Here is a 17,890-nt window from a genome sequence, read left to right as displayed (position 1 = left end):
CTGCCAGATACTGAAAGGTCAAGTGTTCTAGAAAAATGTGCAAAAGCACTTACTCACAGGGTAAAATAAGAACTGTCTGTGACCATGTACAGTTTATAATATTATGACACATAAAGGACAACAGTGGACACTGCTGCTGTAAAGTACTCACATGGGCTTGTGAGTATACTTTGGAAAATCATTGTCACTTAACACAATCTGCTGCTGCTTCCTAAAACTCTATTGTGCATACAGTGATTACGGGGGTGGAGTGGCTCAGTGGTTAAGACCGATGCCCTGTGTGCAAAAGACATCATGGTCACAAGTTCAACTCCACCCCTGGCTGATTGTACTCAATTCCCTTGTAAGTCGCTTTGGATAAAAGCGTCTGCTAAATGACATGTAATGTAAAAAATACAGGAAGTGCAGAAATATAGCCGAGTTTTCTGGGCCCAAACTCATCCGAGTTTCTGCTCAGACGTGTACAAGTTTCAGATCATGCTTAGGAATTCAGATTAAGAATTAAAATTCAAAGTGCCCAAAAAAAGAGAAGATCCAGACTAGTCTGGAAAGTATTTTCTGGTTGTCAAGTCTACATACATGTGCAGTCGATAAATAATTAGAATCTATGCTTTCAACAAAAAGTATTTAAATTAATATATTTTAAATTAAACTACACTTTAATTTAAAGTCAATTTCTCAAGAAAATAATGTCAGCTAATCAAAACAAGGTTACACATGTGAATTAGATAGTTTGCTCTGGGGAGGAGTCGGACTTCATGAATGAATCAGTTCTACTTTTTTTGGAGAAATTAAATTATATGTTTTATATTAAAATACATCATCATACATTTAAACACATTTAAACACATTTAAATGTACCGTATGTCAAAATAAATGGGGCATCTAGTTTGAACAACGTCAGTGAAGTATTCAAGCAGTAAAGGTCACCACCACTAGATGGTGCAATTTCCCTAAGTAACAGTCAATTCTGTCAATTTCCTGCCTTCCTGTTGATTAAAGTTCAGGCTTGTTTGTTTTTTTTAGACAAAATCTATTACATAGTATTTAAACATATGAAGATGTATTTAGATATAGTACATGTGGATTCAAATATCCTGTTTTCCAACACAGTGTATACGAAATGCAGAATTAAAGGAACAGTGTGTACATTTTTGCAATATTTCTTGGTGAAGTTGCATGTTGTGAAGATCCCTCACCTCACTCAAAATGTCAGCCTCTGTGAAGCTGACCCAGCTCCTAAAAGACTCATTGTGTGGCGGAAAAATACCAATTTGGTGAAGTATACTGTACATTATTTGAATAAACTGTACTTTTTTTATAGATAAGAACGCTGATTTGTTTATACTCAATTTTTCCAAATGATAATGATTTCACCTCAATTGTACACACAGAACCTTTAAGCAAAAAGATTGGAATGTGTCCACATTAAAAATGAGTAATGTAAACAGTGACCAACAGAGAAGTTGAATAGTACTTTAAGACAGTTGGCAGTGGGCAAATTGTGACACTATGATTTAGTATCATTTCAATACTAATAATAAAAAAGAAGAATCCAGCATACGAATGCAAATGTGAATGTAAAGATGAATTTTCAGCCTAAAACCTACAGCACCATAAGTCATGTAGAGTGGTTATTTTCTAAATATTTCGATTATCTTATGAAAGTTAAAAAACACATCTCCACATAATAAAAACAAACACAAACTTATTTTTACAAGAATTTCAATTCTATTTTATTTTATTTTATTTGAATAAAAACTAATAATGTACTGTATATTTTCTTTCTTTCAATGAAGTTGAAACAAATAAACCAACTGGTTTAAGCTTAGAAATGAAAACCGATGATTGGTTAAGATCACGGAAGTAAATCAGGGTTATCCAATCAGAGGCGGAGAGGGGCGGGACTTTACGCTTATTTGACAACACAGAACTTCCTGCGCACACGTTAATTTTGCAAGAATCTTTTTCGTGTTTCATTCTTCGACAGTGCATTATGACAAGTTTTACAACCACAGTGACAAATTATCTAACATAATATCATAATGGTTTTGTCCTGAGTCACATTTAATCATACATTTCTTTAAAGCGGGTCGGAACCGGAACTCGTGACGTACAGGCTTGTTTTAACAGCAGACATGAAACACGTCCCGAAACTAAAATGAAATTAAACTGACATTGACGAGGAGGAGGATTGTCCTCTGTTGTGTTTCCCATCATGCACTTCAACTGTGTTCTCTTTCACTTTCACTCTTCACTGTCGACCTGCATTTAGAAGACGACGCGAGGTAAGTAAATAGAAATATTGATAAAATATCGATGATCTGTTATGAGAGCTGAATATCAGAGCCCACAAAAACGCCTCAGGTGTTGATAGACCGCTTATGATAGACGAGTTATTATAGAGTTAATGAGTGGAAACTGAATTTTCAGATCAAATGTGACATATGTGCGTTGTCCTTCCTTTGTCTATTTGTTTGTAGTAGTAGTTTGATTACATTGTGTAGTTTACACTCATGTTGTAGAACTAAAATGAGGTACATATGCATACTAAGACTCAGTGGCGTGCACAGACATTTGGAAGGGCAGGGGCAAAAATTAAAAGGGCACCTACTGTGCACCAGTGGGGCGGACACCACTAATATAATTTCCCACATTCTCACACACCTGTGTTTACCTCTAAAGGTACGTCCTTTACAGCAGTTGTTCCCAACCTTTTTTCCTTGAAGCCCCCCTTGCTTGTGTCCAAGACAGGCCCCCAACCAGAACCCTAGTCCACACACACACACACAAACACCAAAAGAATAAAGTGAATAATGACTTTACATATACATAATTTATATGCAAAACTGAACTAAAAACCGTCCTGTGCTTCCATAAAATCAAATCCAAGGTAACTTTTTGATCTTTGGTACTTTTAAATACTTTTACATGTTATTTTTCTTGTACAAATGCTGAAGCAGTAATGTAATAATAGTTCAGAGGTCACAGACGTGTTGGTAATAAACAGCAATATTTTTTAATGTGGTCTCAGAGCAGACATAGCAAGCACTGCAACCCACATGTGATCTCTGGCTTGGACTACAGGTTGGGAACCAAGGCTTTACAGCACAGCAACACTTTCTATCAATAGGACGGGCATTTTCTTTTCTTGCTCTAAGACAGCAAGGGCAGTTCAGCTTCCTCTGATTACAATGTGTCGCTGTTTCGTTCAGAATCAGCTTTTTATCACAGACGACGGATCGTCTTACGTGATTTCCGTATTTCCATAGCAGCCTCCGCATCGAAACCACTTAAAGCTCAGCTTCAACTGTTCTTTATGGAACGGCACAGAATAGCCTTTTCTGCCTCAGTCCTGTGTGGATTTTGCGAGGTTAAGTCAAATAGCTGGCCGCTGTGTTGCTCAGTGAGATAGCCCATTTTCATTTGTACATACTGTACACTTTAAATAAAAAATCACTATTTTAGCATTTCAGTTTTACATAATTATCACATTTCCTTGTTCAAGTTGTTAATTTGCAGAATTTAAGTATGACTACATGGGCCTGCTATGAGCTTCCCCAGAGTTTCAAAGTCCAGCCTTTGGGACACTGTCATGTAGGGACAGTAGGGAACTTCATAACAACACCTTTTAGATTGGGAGGACACCAATAGGAAACAGTTACAAGAGCACACTGTATCACTTTCTCCACTAGAAAGGAACTCCTTTAAAAACAATGATTTTTTAAAAATGTATATTTTGATTTGGAGGCCACATATGAGTGGCAACTAGTAGGGCACTTCCTCATGGGTTTACCACTCAAGAGGGCACCTTGTGTGTGCACCGTTTTTTTCCATTAGGGCCCCTACCCCCCACCCATGTACACACCACTGCTAAGACTCTAACACTTGCATATTGTATGTATGTGATTCCTTCTTAAATTTTGATAGATATATGTGTCTCATTATCGTTATTAAAACAAAATGTTGTAGCAGCCAGATACATTTAAAAAATTCTGTTCAATTCATACTTTATAAGTGACCGATATCAAACTGTGCTGAAACTAATATTGACAATAGAGGTCAACTAACAGTGGACTGACAAAGGCTGAAGAATAATGATAGTTTGAAGCATGAAAAAGTCAATAACTGATAAAGTGGCAGACATTAGCCTACCCCCACATCAGAAGGAAAATATGGAATTTATAAAAAAAAATGTTTGTGGGTGAGAATTAGAGCATCACCCTTATCTGTAATGTTTGTCAGTGTTATGATATCCCAAACCTGCACAGTGTTTTATCAATTATTGCAATGATAACTTTTTACAATGACTTAACCACTTAATTGCGAGTGCACCTAATACCACAAGGGGGCAGCCACAGCATGCATTTGTTTAGGATCAAAATCCTGTCATTAACTGACATCAGTAATAAACTTAAACACAATATTCCCGAAAACAGTTCAAAGAATATTAACTTCAACTCAACTATCGAGGCCTCATTGTTCATGCTGCCAGTGTGAACTGCCTGTAGCTGTGTGTGTGTGTGTGTGTGTGTGTGTTAGTGTATGATTTTTCCACCAATACAAAAAAATAAATGCCAGACAATAAAGACAGACACAAATAAAACGTTTTTTTTTACCAAAAAATAAAGTAAACATGACCCTTAATGTAATCATGTCTGTGTGTGTAATTATCTATTACAGGTGAAAGGGTTTCCTGCTTTCTCCGTCACCATGTTAGTGGCTCTTGTTTTGCTGCTGCTGCCCTTTGGTTCACTTCCCACCTCATCAGGAGCACAGGTTCCAAACCAGGGTCAGATCAAAGATCCGCCCATAGCCACCAATGGCCAGCCGTTCCCCTGGAACCACATGCGGCTCCCCAAAACCATCTCCCCCCTCCACTATGACCTCAGCATTCACCCAAACCTGACCACACTTGACTTCACTGGCACTGTTCGTATTGAGCTGGATGTGCATGAGGACACCAGCAGCATTGTCCTCCATTCTAAGAAGTTGCAGATCTTCTCTGTGCTGCTCTTAGCACCAGAAGGTGTGAGGCCTCTCCAGGTTTTGGAGTATCCTCGTTCCCATCAGCTGGCCTTGCTGTCCGACTCTATGCTGATTAAAGGTAGTAAGTATGAAGTTCAGCTTGAGTTTGCCGCCAACTTGTCCGACAGTTTCCATGGTTTCTACAAGAGCAGCTACCGCACTAGCAGTGGGGAAGTCCGGTAAGAGAAATGATGATCATGAGCTGAATTTTTTTTACAGCCAGATAAATGTAGTAAGTCAAGACACTCAAAACACGTTTGGCAACCACTACAAAATGTAAATGCAAATGTAAATTTCAGGGTATGGAGTTGAAGCGCTGATCATTTCCTGGTCATTTCTATGTCTTGCAAAGACAGATTGTTGAAACAAAGAAAGATATTTTTGAAGAAAACTATTCTCAAGATACTTTCAAGCTGCACAACTACCAATTAATGCAAATTAGGAAAACTAAGAACACTCTCAGTGTAATAAGAAACACAGGCTGATGGGACATGCAGTATGAAATTCGAGAAACAGCTAAGTGTGGTTATATTAAGCAATCAGCATTGACGGTGCTGTGTAAGTTCAGTGGTCATCCAGTGTAGATCCTTTCAGTCAAAAACAAATATATTAGTTTAAGCCACTGAGGGGCGCACTGGGAGAACATAATTGAATACTGTGTATCTAGCTTTTTGTTCAGATTACCAGCTACATTGTTCAAATTAGACTCATTACAGATCAGATTTGATGGTTCACACATGTTAATAAATCTGAATGTGACTGTCCTCTCCATTCTGTCGTCAACACTAATGGAAAAGTCAGATTTTATGTGATCACTTAGTGTTGAAGCTGTATATATGTAAGAAAAGCTAAGATGTAACATCTGTAGTGCAGGCTGATATCAACACAATTGGCAATCCGATTTATGCCGTGTTAAAGACCTGAAAATATCTGACATGAGTCACTTCAGCCTTGTTTTCTTTAAGTACAGTGACCCATTTATTTGAGCACAATTTTCACCTTAGCACAAGTAGAAAAACCGCCTAATTTATAGATCCGATTTATAGATTTCTTGAATGTCAAATTATTTATTTACATCTACTGATTTATTTACGTTATTAGGTTCATGGCATCAACGCAGTTTGAAGCAACGTTCGCACGTGGAGCCTTCCCCTGTTTCGATGAGCCGGCTTTTAAAGCCAACTTCACCATACGGATTACACGTGAACGACGTCACATAGCCATATCAAACATGCCTAAGGTACACGTGAATCCAGAAGAAAAAGTTCCCTCTGCGAAGGGTTATTACAAATACAGATGGTTGAATAAAAACTGCACACGTTCCATTCACAGGTTAAAACCATTGAGTTACCAGGTGGTTTGCTTGAGGATCACTTTGACACCTCTGTGGAGATGAGCACTTACCTGGTTGCCTACATTGTGTCGGATTTCCTGTCTGTAAGCAAAACCACCCAGCACGGCGTGAAGGTGAGGACACATTTGTTTATGTGAAAAATGTGCTTTTACTTTGAAATACAATATCTTTCACATTTTTAATTTGTTTCTCCGCTATTGTGATTCTTGTCAGATTTCAGTCTATGCTGTACCTGAGAAGATTGACCAGACAGCCTATGCACTGGATGCTGCTGTCAAACTGTTAGACTTCTATGACGACTACTTCGATATTCCTTACCCACTGCCAAAACAGGGTATGTAGAGATTATATCTTTTATACGTTTATTTTAAAATTGTTTATGATGTTTTACTATACTCGATGAGAGAAAGTTATTGGCATCATGGTTCTGACATAAACGGCTATAAGTAAAAGTGTTAATTAAATGTGTTAAAGTATGAGCGTTCATTCTTCTGCGACAATTGGGATTTGCATTTCATTGACCATCTGGACTGAAATTGTGCAAAAGACGCCGCGTGTGTTGTCTGCAACTTTTGCAGGTACCTTTCCTGCCTGTGACTGTCCACAAATCAAATATCTGGTCAGAGAGAGTCCATGTGATAACACAGCCTTGCCTTAATGTTCTGGAAAGTTTCATTTTGCTGTGATGATGTGAACATTTCATGTCATGAATAGAATAACTGCTCTAACTGCAAAAATAAGCTTGTTTGTCTTAAAGCTGGAATATATACCTTTTTAGCTGAAACTTCTCATTATGATGTTAAAAATGTTGGACTTTCTTTAAACATAGTTATAGTAATAGAAGAACAACATACGCCTTTCACAGTACTTTTCTCTTCTCCACTGTCAAAGTCAAAGTATGACAAAATGGCACTGCATTATTCCGTATTCAAAACACATGACACTACACTAATCTGAGGAAACACTTTCTTTGTTTTGCAAGGACTGTTTGTTGGTTTGTTGCCCAGCGAGGCAACATTTTCAGATTTCCCCCGCTCATGTTTACCCTGCAAATTAATTACATAACATTCATATATGTATATTTTAGAGCTGGAACAATGAATTGTTTTGTCGATTATTAATCAATGACTACATTAATCGACAACTATTTTGATAATCGGGGAATCGTTTTTCATGATTGAAACAAGATTTCCGATTCTTTAAGCTTCTTGTGTGTGAGTATTTTCTTCATTTCTTTGCTCTGGATAACATAGAAATCATTAAGTGAATTATTTTGGTATGTGGACAAAACAAAACAATTGAGAACATCATCATTTCCAGGTTTGACGAACACGGATCAACATTTTTTTAAGGTTTTCTGATATTTTATGGACCAAATGATTCATTTAGTAAATAATTGACGGATTAATCGATTATGAAAATAATCATTAGTTGCAGCTCTAGTATATTTAGCTCCAGGCCCTTAGTAGTCCCAAGATAAAAGAAATCTCCAACTTGAAAGGAACAGAGAAACCTGGACCAGTGGGTGAAAATATGTGCTTGTTGTTATTCCTCTGCAGATTTGGCTGCAATTCCTGACTTCCAGTCAGGTGCAATGGAGAACTGGGGGCTGACCACCTACAGAGAGTCAGGCCTCCTCTTTGACCCCGACAAGTCCTCTGTTTCAGACAAACTTGGCATCACCAAGGTCATTGCCCATGAGCTTGCACACCAGGTACACATGTGGCCTGCCTCTACCTGCTGTTTGTTAGAAAAGGAAAAAAATGGCAAAGCTCTAAACTGAAAGTATCATCAAGTCTATGTACCTTAAGCTGTTCCCACATGTTCTTTCACCCATGCAGTGGTTTGGGAACCTGGTGACGATGGAGTGGTGGAATGACCTGTGGCTCAATGAGGGTTTTGCCAAGTTCATGGAGTTTGTTTCTCTGGACATCACCTACCCAGAGCTGCAAGTGGTGAGAGCTGTGCAGGGATCTGACCACCAGCGTGGTCAGCGAACAGTGTTGCTTGTTCGCTGTGTAGTAGACTTCCTCTTTTTCTTGTCTAAGAGATATTACAAATTATATGGTCTATATTTCGTTGTGTAAAAATTGCCCCAAACTGAAGTATTTGTGGATTATTTGGACTGGCAGTATTTCTGTAAGTTATTATTATGCCCCCCTCCTTCTCTCTTTCTCAAAGGATGACTTCTTCTTGGGGAAATGTTTTGAGGCTATGGAGGTCGACTCTCTTAGCTCCTCCCACCCTGTCTCCCACCCCGTTGAAAACCCTGTGCAGATCCAGGAGATGTTTGATGATGTGTCATATGACAAGGTCAGCTTCACATCTGGGATATATTTGAAATGTGCATTTATCCATGGTGCAAAAAAGATGTGCCAGATATTTCCATACATCCCCAAGCGTTTACCATAAACTTAAATCAAAACCCAGGCAATGAATCCTTTTCAGCATGCGTGTGTTTTTTGTTCCCCGCTTAGGGAGCGTGTATTCTGAACATGTTGCGGGACTTCCTGACTCCAGAGGCCTTTGAGATCGGCATCATCAAATACCTCAAGCGCTTCAGCTACAAGAACACTGTCAACAGCCACCTGTGGGAGAGCCTCACTAATGTAAGTGATGTGTGTGAGAGTGAGGGAAACGCCACATACTGTATAAAGCTTAAAGATGCTATGCGCACATTTTGGTGATTTTTTTTATCTTATTATTCTGTTCTTTGTGAACAGAAAAGGAAACTGAAAATGTGAGGGTTTTTTTTTAATAAATAAAGCCACTTTTAATATAACATGAAGGTGTGCGGAATTATCAGCGATGGCACTATCATGATTTAATCTGCCCACAGGTCTGCACCTCAGATTATCTAGATGAAGGTCGAATAAAACACAGAGAGTTCTGTTCCAACCGTGACCTCTCCTCTGGAGCCTCAGTAAGTCGTTGAAGTATGTTAAACAAAGATTAAGATGCGGTGTTAAGATTTGATCGCGTGTTCAAATGTGTGATGTGTGTCTGTATACGCAGAAATGGTACTCTGGTGATGAGCTGGATGTCAAGGCCATCATGGACACGTGGACCCTGCAGGAGGGCTTCCCACTGGTCACTGTGGAGGTCAGAGGTCGCGAGGTTAGGCTGAGCCAGGAGCGTTACCTAAAAACAGATGACCCCTCCCTCACTGAAGGGTAAAATGTCACATTAAAACTGGATATATACTTGCTGTCAAGTATTGCACAACATTCTTTTTCTTTGAATGTATTTGGAGAATTATGGACAGTTGTATACGAGCGTGTACGATGATGCTTTTCGCTTTGCTGTAACGGAGTAGACAAATATGGAGGTATGATAAGGGATTGTACAATGCTTTTCTTTCTGCTTCTAATGAAAGAACAGCAAGACCTGTTTCTGTAAGAAGCCAATTTGTCTCTGCCACATGGTAAAGGTGTTCCACATGGGTTTGAAAAGTGAATCAAATCAAATGCCCAGATCCATCCATCCATTTTCTACCGCTTTATCCTCCACTGGAGGGTCGCTGGGGGTGCTGTGCCAATCTCAGCTGATATAGGGCGATAGGCGGGGTAAACCCTGGACAGTTCGCCAGTCCATCGCGGGACCACACATAGAGACAAACAACCACTCACTCTCACTCTCATACCTACAGTCAATTTAGAGTGTTCAATTTACCCAATCCCCATATTGCATATTTTTGGACTGTGGGAGGAACCCAGAGAACCTGGAGAAAACCCCCACACTCGGGGAGAACATGCAAACTTCATGCAGAAAGACCCTTATTCCAACCAGGGCTCAAACCTGGGTCTTCTTGCTGCAAAGGCAAGAAAGCGAACCACTACACCAACTGTGTGGTCCTAGGAATATATGTTTAGATTTAACAATGCTGTCTTATTTTGGGTCAAGAGGGCATTCAGACTAGCTGTAAGGCCAAGCTACACTCACAGCACCCTCTACTGGATGACACAATAATTGCACGACAGACCACTTGCCTTCTAGACTGTATATTTTGAACTTGAACCGGTTTTTAAGGTTCGAGAATGAACCTTTTCAACATTCACCTTTAATATTATTTCAAGTTGTTAATGAAATTTGAAAGTTTATTTATTTATTTAATTTAATTACATTTGTGTGTTGATAGATTCCTGTGGCAGATTCCACTGACCTATATGACCAGTGTCTCCAACACCGTCCACCGCTTCCTGCTTAAAACCAAGACTGGTGAGTGTGATGTTCACTGAGGGGATGTGGTGTTTCCTGGTGTGGTGACATTGTTGTTGGGTTGTCTGTCCATCCATTCCATTGTTGTGAGCATGACATCAAAAAATACAGTTGGAGAAATGACAAGGAGAGCCCGTACTACTAAAACCCTAGATGTTCATCAGTGTGATTTGATTAATGCTTATAGACTGTGGAGGGATGTTGACATTATGTAGAGACGTCAGTGCTGTTGTCGCAATTGTGCAGAGCTCCTGTGGAGGGTGACAGAAGTTAGACACTGGAGCTTTCAGAAAGCCTTGAGAGAATTTCAGTGAAATATTTGAATGTTGACATATATGAACATGATGCACTGGTGCAGCAGCCACGCAACATTAAGATTGGGACAGAACTTTAAGTTGTGTCATCTGAAAATGTAGTGGATTTTAAAAAGATCTACAGCAACTTTTCTTTCCCTCATATTCGTTCGTACAGATGTCTTGTACCTGCCAGAGGAGGTGGACTGGGTGAAGTTTAATGTGGACATGAGTGGCTACTACATGGTCCACTACGCAGGCGAGGGGTGGAACTCTATCATCAGATTGTTGCAGAACAACCACACGGCCCTGACCAGCAATGACCGTGCCAGCATCGTTCAAAATGTCTTCCAGCTGGTCAGGTCTGTCTTTTTAAACCTAAGCATTAATATAACCAACAACAAAAAATTGACTTTGTGGGAAAAGGTGAGTTTATTTAATATCGCCTACATCAACTATTCACAAACTTAATTTACATTATCCCACCAAAATGTTTAATCACAACTCCTTGCTTTCCTTTCTCCATCTGACAGTCACCTCTCCATCACACAAAGTCAGGGTAAAGCTAGAGACACTTATTATGAACTGCATATACATAGGGACAGATTGCAGTTTAAATCTCATGGGTCCGTTTTATTACCTTTTGGTTACTTTTTAGAATAATTTGACAAACTATTTTTATGGTTATTTGAAACAAAAAAATCTTCTTCTGTATTCATTTTAATGACCTTTCATTTCCTGTTGTGTCTTGCAGTGTAGGAAAGGTGAGGTTGGACACAGCTCTGGAGCTGTCTCTCTACCTGTCCAAAGAGACTGAGATCATGGCTGTGACCCAGGGCTTTGGGGAGCTTGTACCTCTCTATAAGCTCATGGAAAAGAGAGACATGGCAGATCTGGAGAAACAGATGAAGGTCAATAAACGCAGTCGCCATGTCATATAACTATACAACGTGTTACTATGGTTTAAATGTTAATGGCTTAACGTATTTTGACTGCTTGTGCTCCTCAGGACTACATCGTGGATCTGTTTCAGGGGCTGATTGATCGCCAGGAGTGGACGGACTCTGGATCAGTCTCTGAGCGAGTGCTCAGGAGTTACCTGCTGCTGTTTGCCTGTGTCAGGAACTACGCTCCCTGTGTGACCAAAGCCACCCAGCTCTTTCACAAATGGAAGGAATCTGATGGCAATATCAGGTCTGGGGCCATTAATAGCTCACTAACGGTTAAATTAAGGCACTTAGGATCTACAAAATCCTGCTCTTTCTGCTTAGAAATATCCAGAGACATGTGAGTGTTAGCTCAGTGAAAACAGGGCTACCAAAGGGGACACTAGGAAAAACAAACAGCAGCTTTTAAACAAAGGCCTCACCTAATGAAATACATTAGCAAAGGTCTACAGTATCTTAAGATAATGTTTGCTGCTTTATCTTATCTTTAGCTTGAGGGGACACAGGAGCTGCTGGTGTACTGCTGCCCCATCTGTTAAGTTTGTATTCCTTAGGTAAATTCAAATGAAGAATTTCAAACAATGAAGTCACATAATAACTCATTTGAGATTTCTGATGAGTTAAAGATGTACCTTTATTGATTCCACATGGAGGAAGATACAGTAAATAGTAAATAACAACTTCAGTTTCCCACCAGAAACTGCTTCTACAGTGAACACACACACACACACAGAGTGTAGTTATCTGTAGTTCATGTAATAATATGTGTAAGTACCTCATTCAACCTAACTTTAGATCTCTTTTAGTATGTCACAGTGTTGTTTGTGATGCTGTAAATTGACCTATTGCTACTGTAAATAGCAACCTTAAATGACAGTGGAATGATCATTTTTCACATGGTGGTGCACAACTGAAAACGTTCTCTGTCATCAGCCTCCCTGTTGATGTCACAATGGCTGTGTTTATGATTGGAGCTCGAACGCCAGAGGGGTGGGACTTCCTTCTTGAGAAGTACCGCAGTTCAGGTCAAATGTCCGTCAAGAGCCGAATGAAAGCTGCCATGGCTTTCAGCCCTCTGCAGGACAAGCTCAAGTGGTGCGTATCATTATATCCCAGTGTGCATTCACATGCTCCTCTGAAGATTGTGTTGTCGTGACTTATGCCTTCGCCTCACTGGAGCATTTTCAAATCTGACTTGATTTTAAAAAAACGTGGGAGACCACAGACACAACAAACTTTGTGACAGATTTTCAATGTTTTAATCCTGAGAAAGATCCAGTCAAGACGCAGGAGCACACACTTGATTTACAGTAACATGACTTCAGAATATAAACAGACATGGAGGTGGACTGTCGATGTTGTCGGTTAATAGCTGTTGTGTGTGCGCGATGTTTTGTGCTGAGAAACGCAAATAAACGTGGATGAAGTCGTGGCTGAGAAGATGGAATCAACTTGGCTTGGACAAGTTACGGTTCCAAACACAAGTTTGCAAAGTCCGTTTCCCGGTCAACTCGCTGCTGTGTCTTAAATTTAAAACATGTTTAATACTTACAATTTGAAATCGGAATTTGAATTTGCGTCTGTTAACCCCCTCACACTACAGGATAATTTGGCCAGATAATCTGTTCAAATCAATCTAAAATCAGGTGGCACCCACGATTGTCAGAAGGGCCAGATCGGGACCGGAATCTGGCCAAGTCTAGTGTGGCGCAGCATTATGTGTCAGAACAACAGAAATATGGACGCTAGTAAATATATTTTTTCTAACAAATATAGGTCACTCTACATAAGCAGTGGGACAGTATGAACATTTCATTTCACCATTATTCTTCCTCCACATGAGGGTCACTGGAGCCAGTCCCAGCAGACACAACCGCTGCATGCAAAAAGGGTTGTAGCTGCAAAGCAACAGTGCTAACCACCACCTCCGCCGTGTGGCCGTGTCACCATTATCTAACTAAACAAAACAATTGCAATAGCTGATATAATAATAATTGAAAACAATGGTTTCTGAAGCACACTGAAATCACAGATCTGAGACATATTTTTTGGGGTACACTTTAAACTAAATAACATCAGTGATAATTATTACTTTTCTGTCTGCGTCTCTGCAGGATGATGGAGCAGAGCCTCTATGGTGAAGTCATTAAAACTCAGGACCTTCCAGGCGTGGTCGTCACTGTCAGCAGCAATCCACGTGGCTACAGAATGGCCTGGGAATTTCTCCGTGCCAACTGGCACACACTGATCAAGAAGTCAGTCAGCCCGTCACACAAACATATACACTTCTTTCACTCTGTAGGTTGAAGTATTCAATTATCCAATGACCTTATGTGTCAGAAAGTAACTTTTCCATCAAAGCGGTATAATTCTTTCTGTTTTCAGTGTTTGAGTGCTGTGGACTTTGTGTTGTGTTTGACTGTTTGCTTTGATACCACAGGTTTGACCTTGGCTCTCACTCGGTATCATACATGGTGACTGGAGTGACCAACCAGTATTCTACCAGGGACATGCTAGATGAGGTTAGTAAAAGTCACACACTATGTGGGTCACTTTGGACCTTTTCCTTGTCTTGTGTGCTGCTCAAATTCTTGAAAACAAACACTTTATTTAACGTAAGCAAACAAACGCTGATACTAGTGTGCCTGAAAACATAAGGAGATATTGACTGTTTATCCTTGTTGGCTTTGTAAATATCATTTTAAATATTGCAAACATCTCAAACATCAAATATACAGTAGACTTCAAAAATAAGATATATTCAAATGGGTCTGATCTTTTGTCTTTTTCTTTTATACTTTTGTTGCATGTAATTGTAGCTCATTGTTCTACTTTCAAGCGTGTTCATTTCTGACAATGAATGCATTGTCCTCTGCTCTCGCTCAGATTCGAGGCTTCTTCGGCTCCCTGTCCGAGGAGACGGGCTCAGAGATGCGCTGCATCCAGCAAGCGTATGAGAGCGTTGAGGACAACATTCGCTGGATGGACACCAACCTTCCTCTGCTGCAGGCCTGGCTTGACAAACACAAACACAGAATCTCTCATGAGGATTTATAGAACTGGGGGAAGATAAACAAGTCGATGTGCCATGTGTGGAAAATGTGGCTGAAGGTTGAAAGTAGTGTGGATGACTGTGACGACAATGAAGAGGCCTTTTTCACTCGATTTATACTTGAACAGCAATAACTCCTGTGTGCGTGTGTGTGTGCGTGTGTGTGTGTGTGTGTGTGTGTGTGTGTTCTGGGCATGGGTATCTTTGTGAAGACCAAAAAACTTATTCATCTAAGGTAGTGAGGACATTTTGGCTGGTCCCCACATTCTGTCCCTCCTTGAAAGGGCTATTTGAGAGTAAAGACTTGATTAGAATTGGGTTTAGGTTTGGTTTAGGGTTAGGCATTTAGTTGTGATGGTTAAGCTTAGGGTAAGCGGCTCGGCCATGCATTATGTCCATAATGGGTGTCCTACTATGAATGCTGTGCAAACCTGTGTGTGTGTGTGTGGGAGAGAGTGTACGAGTGTGACGGGGTACTGTTTTGTGTGTTTGTGATACAGACTGTGAGACCTTTTTTATTTAACCTTTATTTGACCAGGCCTGGCAAAATTAGATGAGATTTAAAACAAAATGTCTATGTAACATTTACATAGACACAGCTAAAATACACACAAAAAGTACAGTACAAATCGCCTTAATGTGTGATTTTGTAAAAAAAATATCTCGCACAAAGCGTCAGGCAGCCAAAGAAGACAGAACGGGCTAGCAACCAGAGCGACAGTGTTGTGCTAATTACTCAGAGGTCCACAAGGGGCGATAGTGGTTCTGCACTGTAAACCCTAACCCTAACACCAAGTCTTAACCCTCAAAAAAAAACTGCCAATGTCATCAAAATAATGAGCCCTCACAGGCAACACACACACTTTTGCCTCGCGATACTTGTGAAGACATTCATAGACATAATGTATTCCCCAACCTTAAAGCTGTAGTTTGTTATTTTAAAATATAAAACAAGTTTCTATTACAGACAAAGTAGCTCCCAGAATGCTTGTCAATAAAATCAATAATAGTCCATTAGGTCCACATGACTCTCTTGTCTTTCCCGGGAAAGCAGTTTTTATCTTTTACGTCACAAATGAGCAGCGGAGGCGGAAGAAAGTACTACTGAAAACAACATGTTACATACTGTATGTCCCAATGTCTCCTGTGTGTGTGTGTGTGTGTGTGTGTGTGTGTGTGTGTGTGTGCAGCGTGTGTGTGTGTGTGTGTGCGTGCGTGTGCGTGTGTTTGCTGCAAATGTGGTTAAATGTATTTCATTTATATGTCTAAATGAAATTGTCTGACATTATTTCACACTTTTATTGAAAATTGGCACTATGGGCCACGTGAAATATATAAGAAAGACAAAATCAAAAGCAAAATGTCAAAATATTAAAAAGACAGTTATCTATTATCGAAGGGAACGGGGGCAGGTGCTTTAGCATCAGCTGGATGTGTGTGTGTGCACGTTTATATCATTCAGATCTTGTGTCATCCAGGTAAATTTTACACTTATGTCATGGACGTTGGTTTAGTAGTTTCATTGTCAGACGGACGGCAATCAAAACATCACACAAAACACAAACATAACAGGCAAGTTTACCTTCCTTTAATTTCAACTGTAACTGAGGAAAATCTCATTACTGCTGACTGCTGTGTTTTAATTCTGTAAAATTCATAAAAATTCTCTAGTTTTGGAAAAGGAATATGTATTGATTGAATCAGAAATAAATTTAGAGGAAAAAAAAACAATTTGTATTCATTTTGTTGAATAATTGTGATTATTGTATTATAATATTGCTCAACTGTAATTTATTAAACCAGTGTTTCTTAGGGGTTACATGGACGAGACCTTTGGAACTGTTCACTGCTCTGATCGTAATCAAGACTTGTCAAAGTTATGTGGGGTAATTGCATTCTTATCAGTTTGTTTCCATTCAGTCACACACTCTTTACACATTAAAGTCAGGTACTATCTGCTCTGTGAGAACAGTTGCACAATATTCCCTCATTCTGTGGATGTCGGATGACACATTTTTCACCCTGGGTCTATGTGAGACATTACAGAGAATCTGCTGTGGATTGAGGATGCAGTGTTTGTACCTTCATTAAAACCAGGGAATTAAGTGTTGTCTTGCAATATCAAACACGTGTCTAATGCATCACTTCTGCACTTCTGCATCTTACATTTCTGGTGCCATGTTGTTGCTGTTCTTTCTCTTTTCCTCCATCTGTCGTGACATACTGAGAAACACGTATTTGAGTGAAGCTGACCGGCTGAATTAGCTTTATGTGAACTTTGGCAACGGCCTGAATGTAATGGACATTCCTTTATATACAAAAGTTACACACTGCAGCTTTACAAGTGTGACAACACTGAACTGAATGAGAGAGACGATTCTCATTTAACAATAATTCTCTTATAGATAGACATTTTTGTTGGTGTTATTAACCAATCATTCCATAATAAACATAGTAATCAATTGAAATCTGAGAACTACTATTTTGGGCTCTGCTCCCAGAACTAGGGAAATCAGGCCTGTGAAAGGACCAATCAGTGGGCGGGACAGAGACAGCGTGAGCTCCAACTGGCTGTTCTAATAAGTAGTCGCTGCTGCAAGCCAAACAATGCAATAAAAGACATTTAATTATGGGGCCAGGATGAACAGATTACCGTGGATCTCATCACGTATGACACAAGTGTGTCTGACTGGAGTTTGGGACAGAGAACCTCCATCCCATAATGTTGATATTTAGCAACCTGTAGATCAAAACGTTCTACTTTCTTTCTTAGCTTATAGTCAATGTCTACTGCAGCTTTAGGATAACAGAAATGACACTTGAGAGCACACTGATCTGGTTTATAATGATATATATAATGAAATAATAATGTCTATTTGAAGTCAAATCAGCTGATACCAGTTGATAATTGTCAGGTAATCAAAGACTGGTCTGTGCGCACAGCTCTGAGCTGGGCCCTCATGGTGAGAGGCAACTGTTGCTTTAAATCCTTAGATGC

The 17,890-nt window shown here is 39.7% G+C and overlaps 1 protein-coding gene across 1 annotated transcript; it reads left to right on the top strand.

Annotated features, from left to right (window-relative positions):
• Positions 1–2,202: 2,202 nt before the first annotated feature.
• erap1b (endoplasmic reticulum aminopeptidase 1b) lies at positions 2,203–16,049 on the top strand. The gene is made up of 19 exons (XM_044027012.1): positions 2,203–2,288; positions 4,684–5,207; positions 6,130–6,268; positions 6,361–6,495; positions 6,596–6,716; positions 7,942–8,096; positions 8,224–8,337; positions 8,564–8,695; positions 8,860–8,991; positions 9,222–9,305; positions 9,398–9,555; positions 10,521–10,600; positions 11,072–11,255; positions 11,648–11,804; positions 11,903–12,087; positions 12,774–12,935; positions 13,955–14,095; positions 14,281–14,362; positions 14,727–16,049. Exons 2-19 carry the CDS (start codon positions 4,714–4,716, stop codon positions 14,895–14,897), a joined length of 2,826 nt encoding a protein of 941 aa, XP_043882947.1. The 5' UTR covers positions 2,203–2,288; positions 4,684–4,713; the 3' UTR covers positions 14,898–16,049.
• Positions 16,050–17,890: the final 1,841 nt, after the last annotated feature.

The sequence above is a fragment of the Solea senegalensis genome, linkage group LG5 (assembly GCF_019176455.1).
Source record: "Solea senegalensis isolate Sse05_10M linkage group LG5, IFAPA_SoseM_1, whole genome shotgun sequence".
Classification (NCBI taxonomy): Eukaryota; Metazoa; Chordata; class Actinopteri; order Pleuronectiformes; family Soleidae; genus Solea; species Solea senegalensis.
The sequence above is the reverse complement of the archived record's forward strand: the minus strand, read 5'-3'. Positions and strand labels throughout refer to the sequence as shown.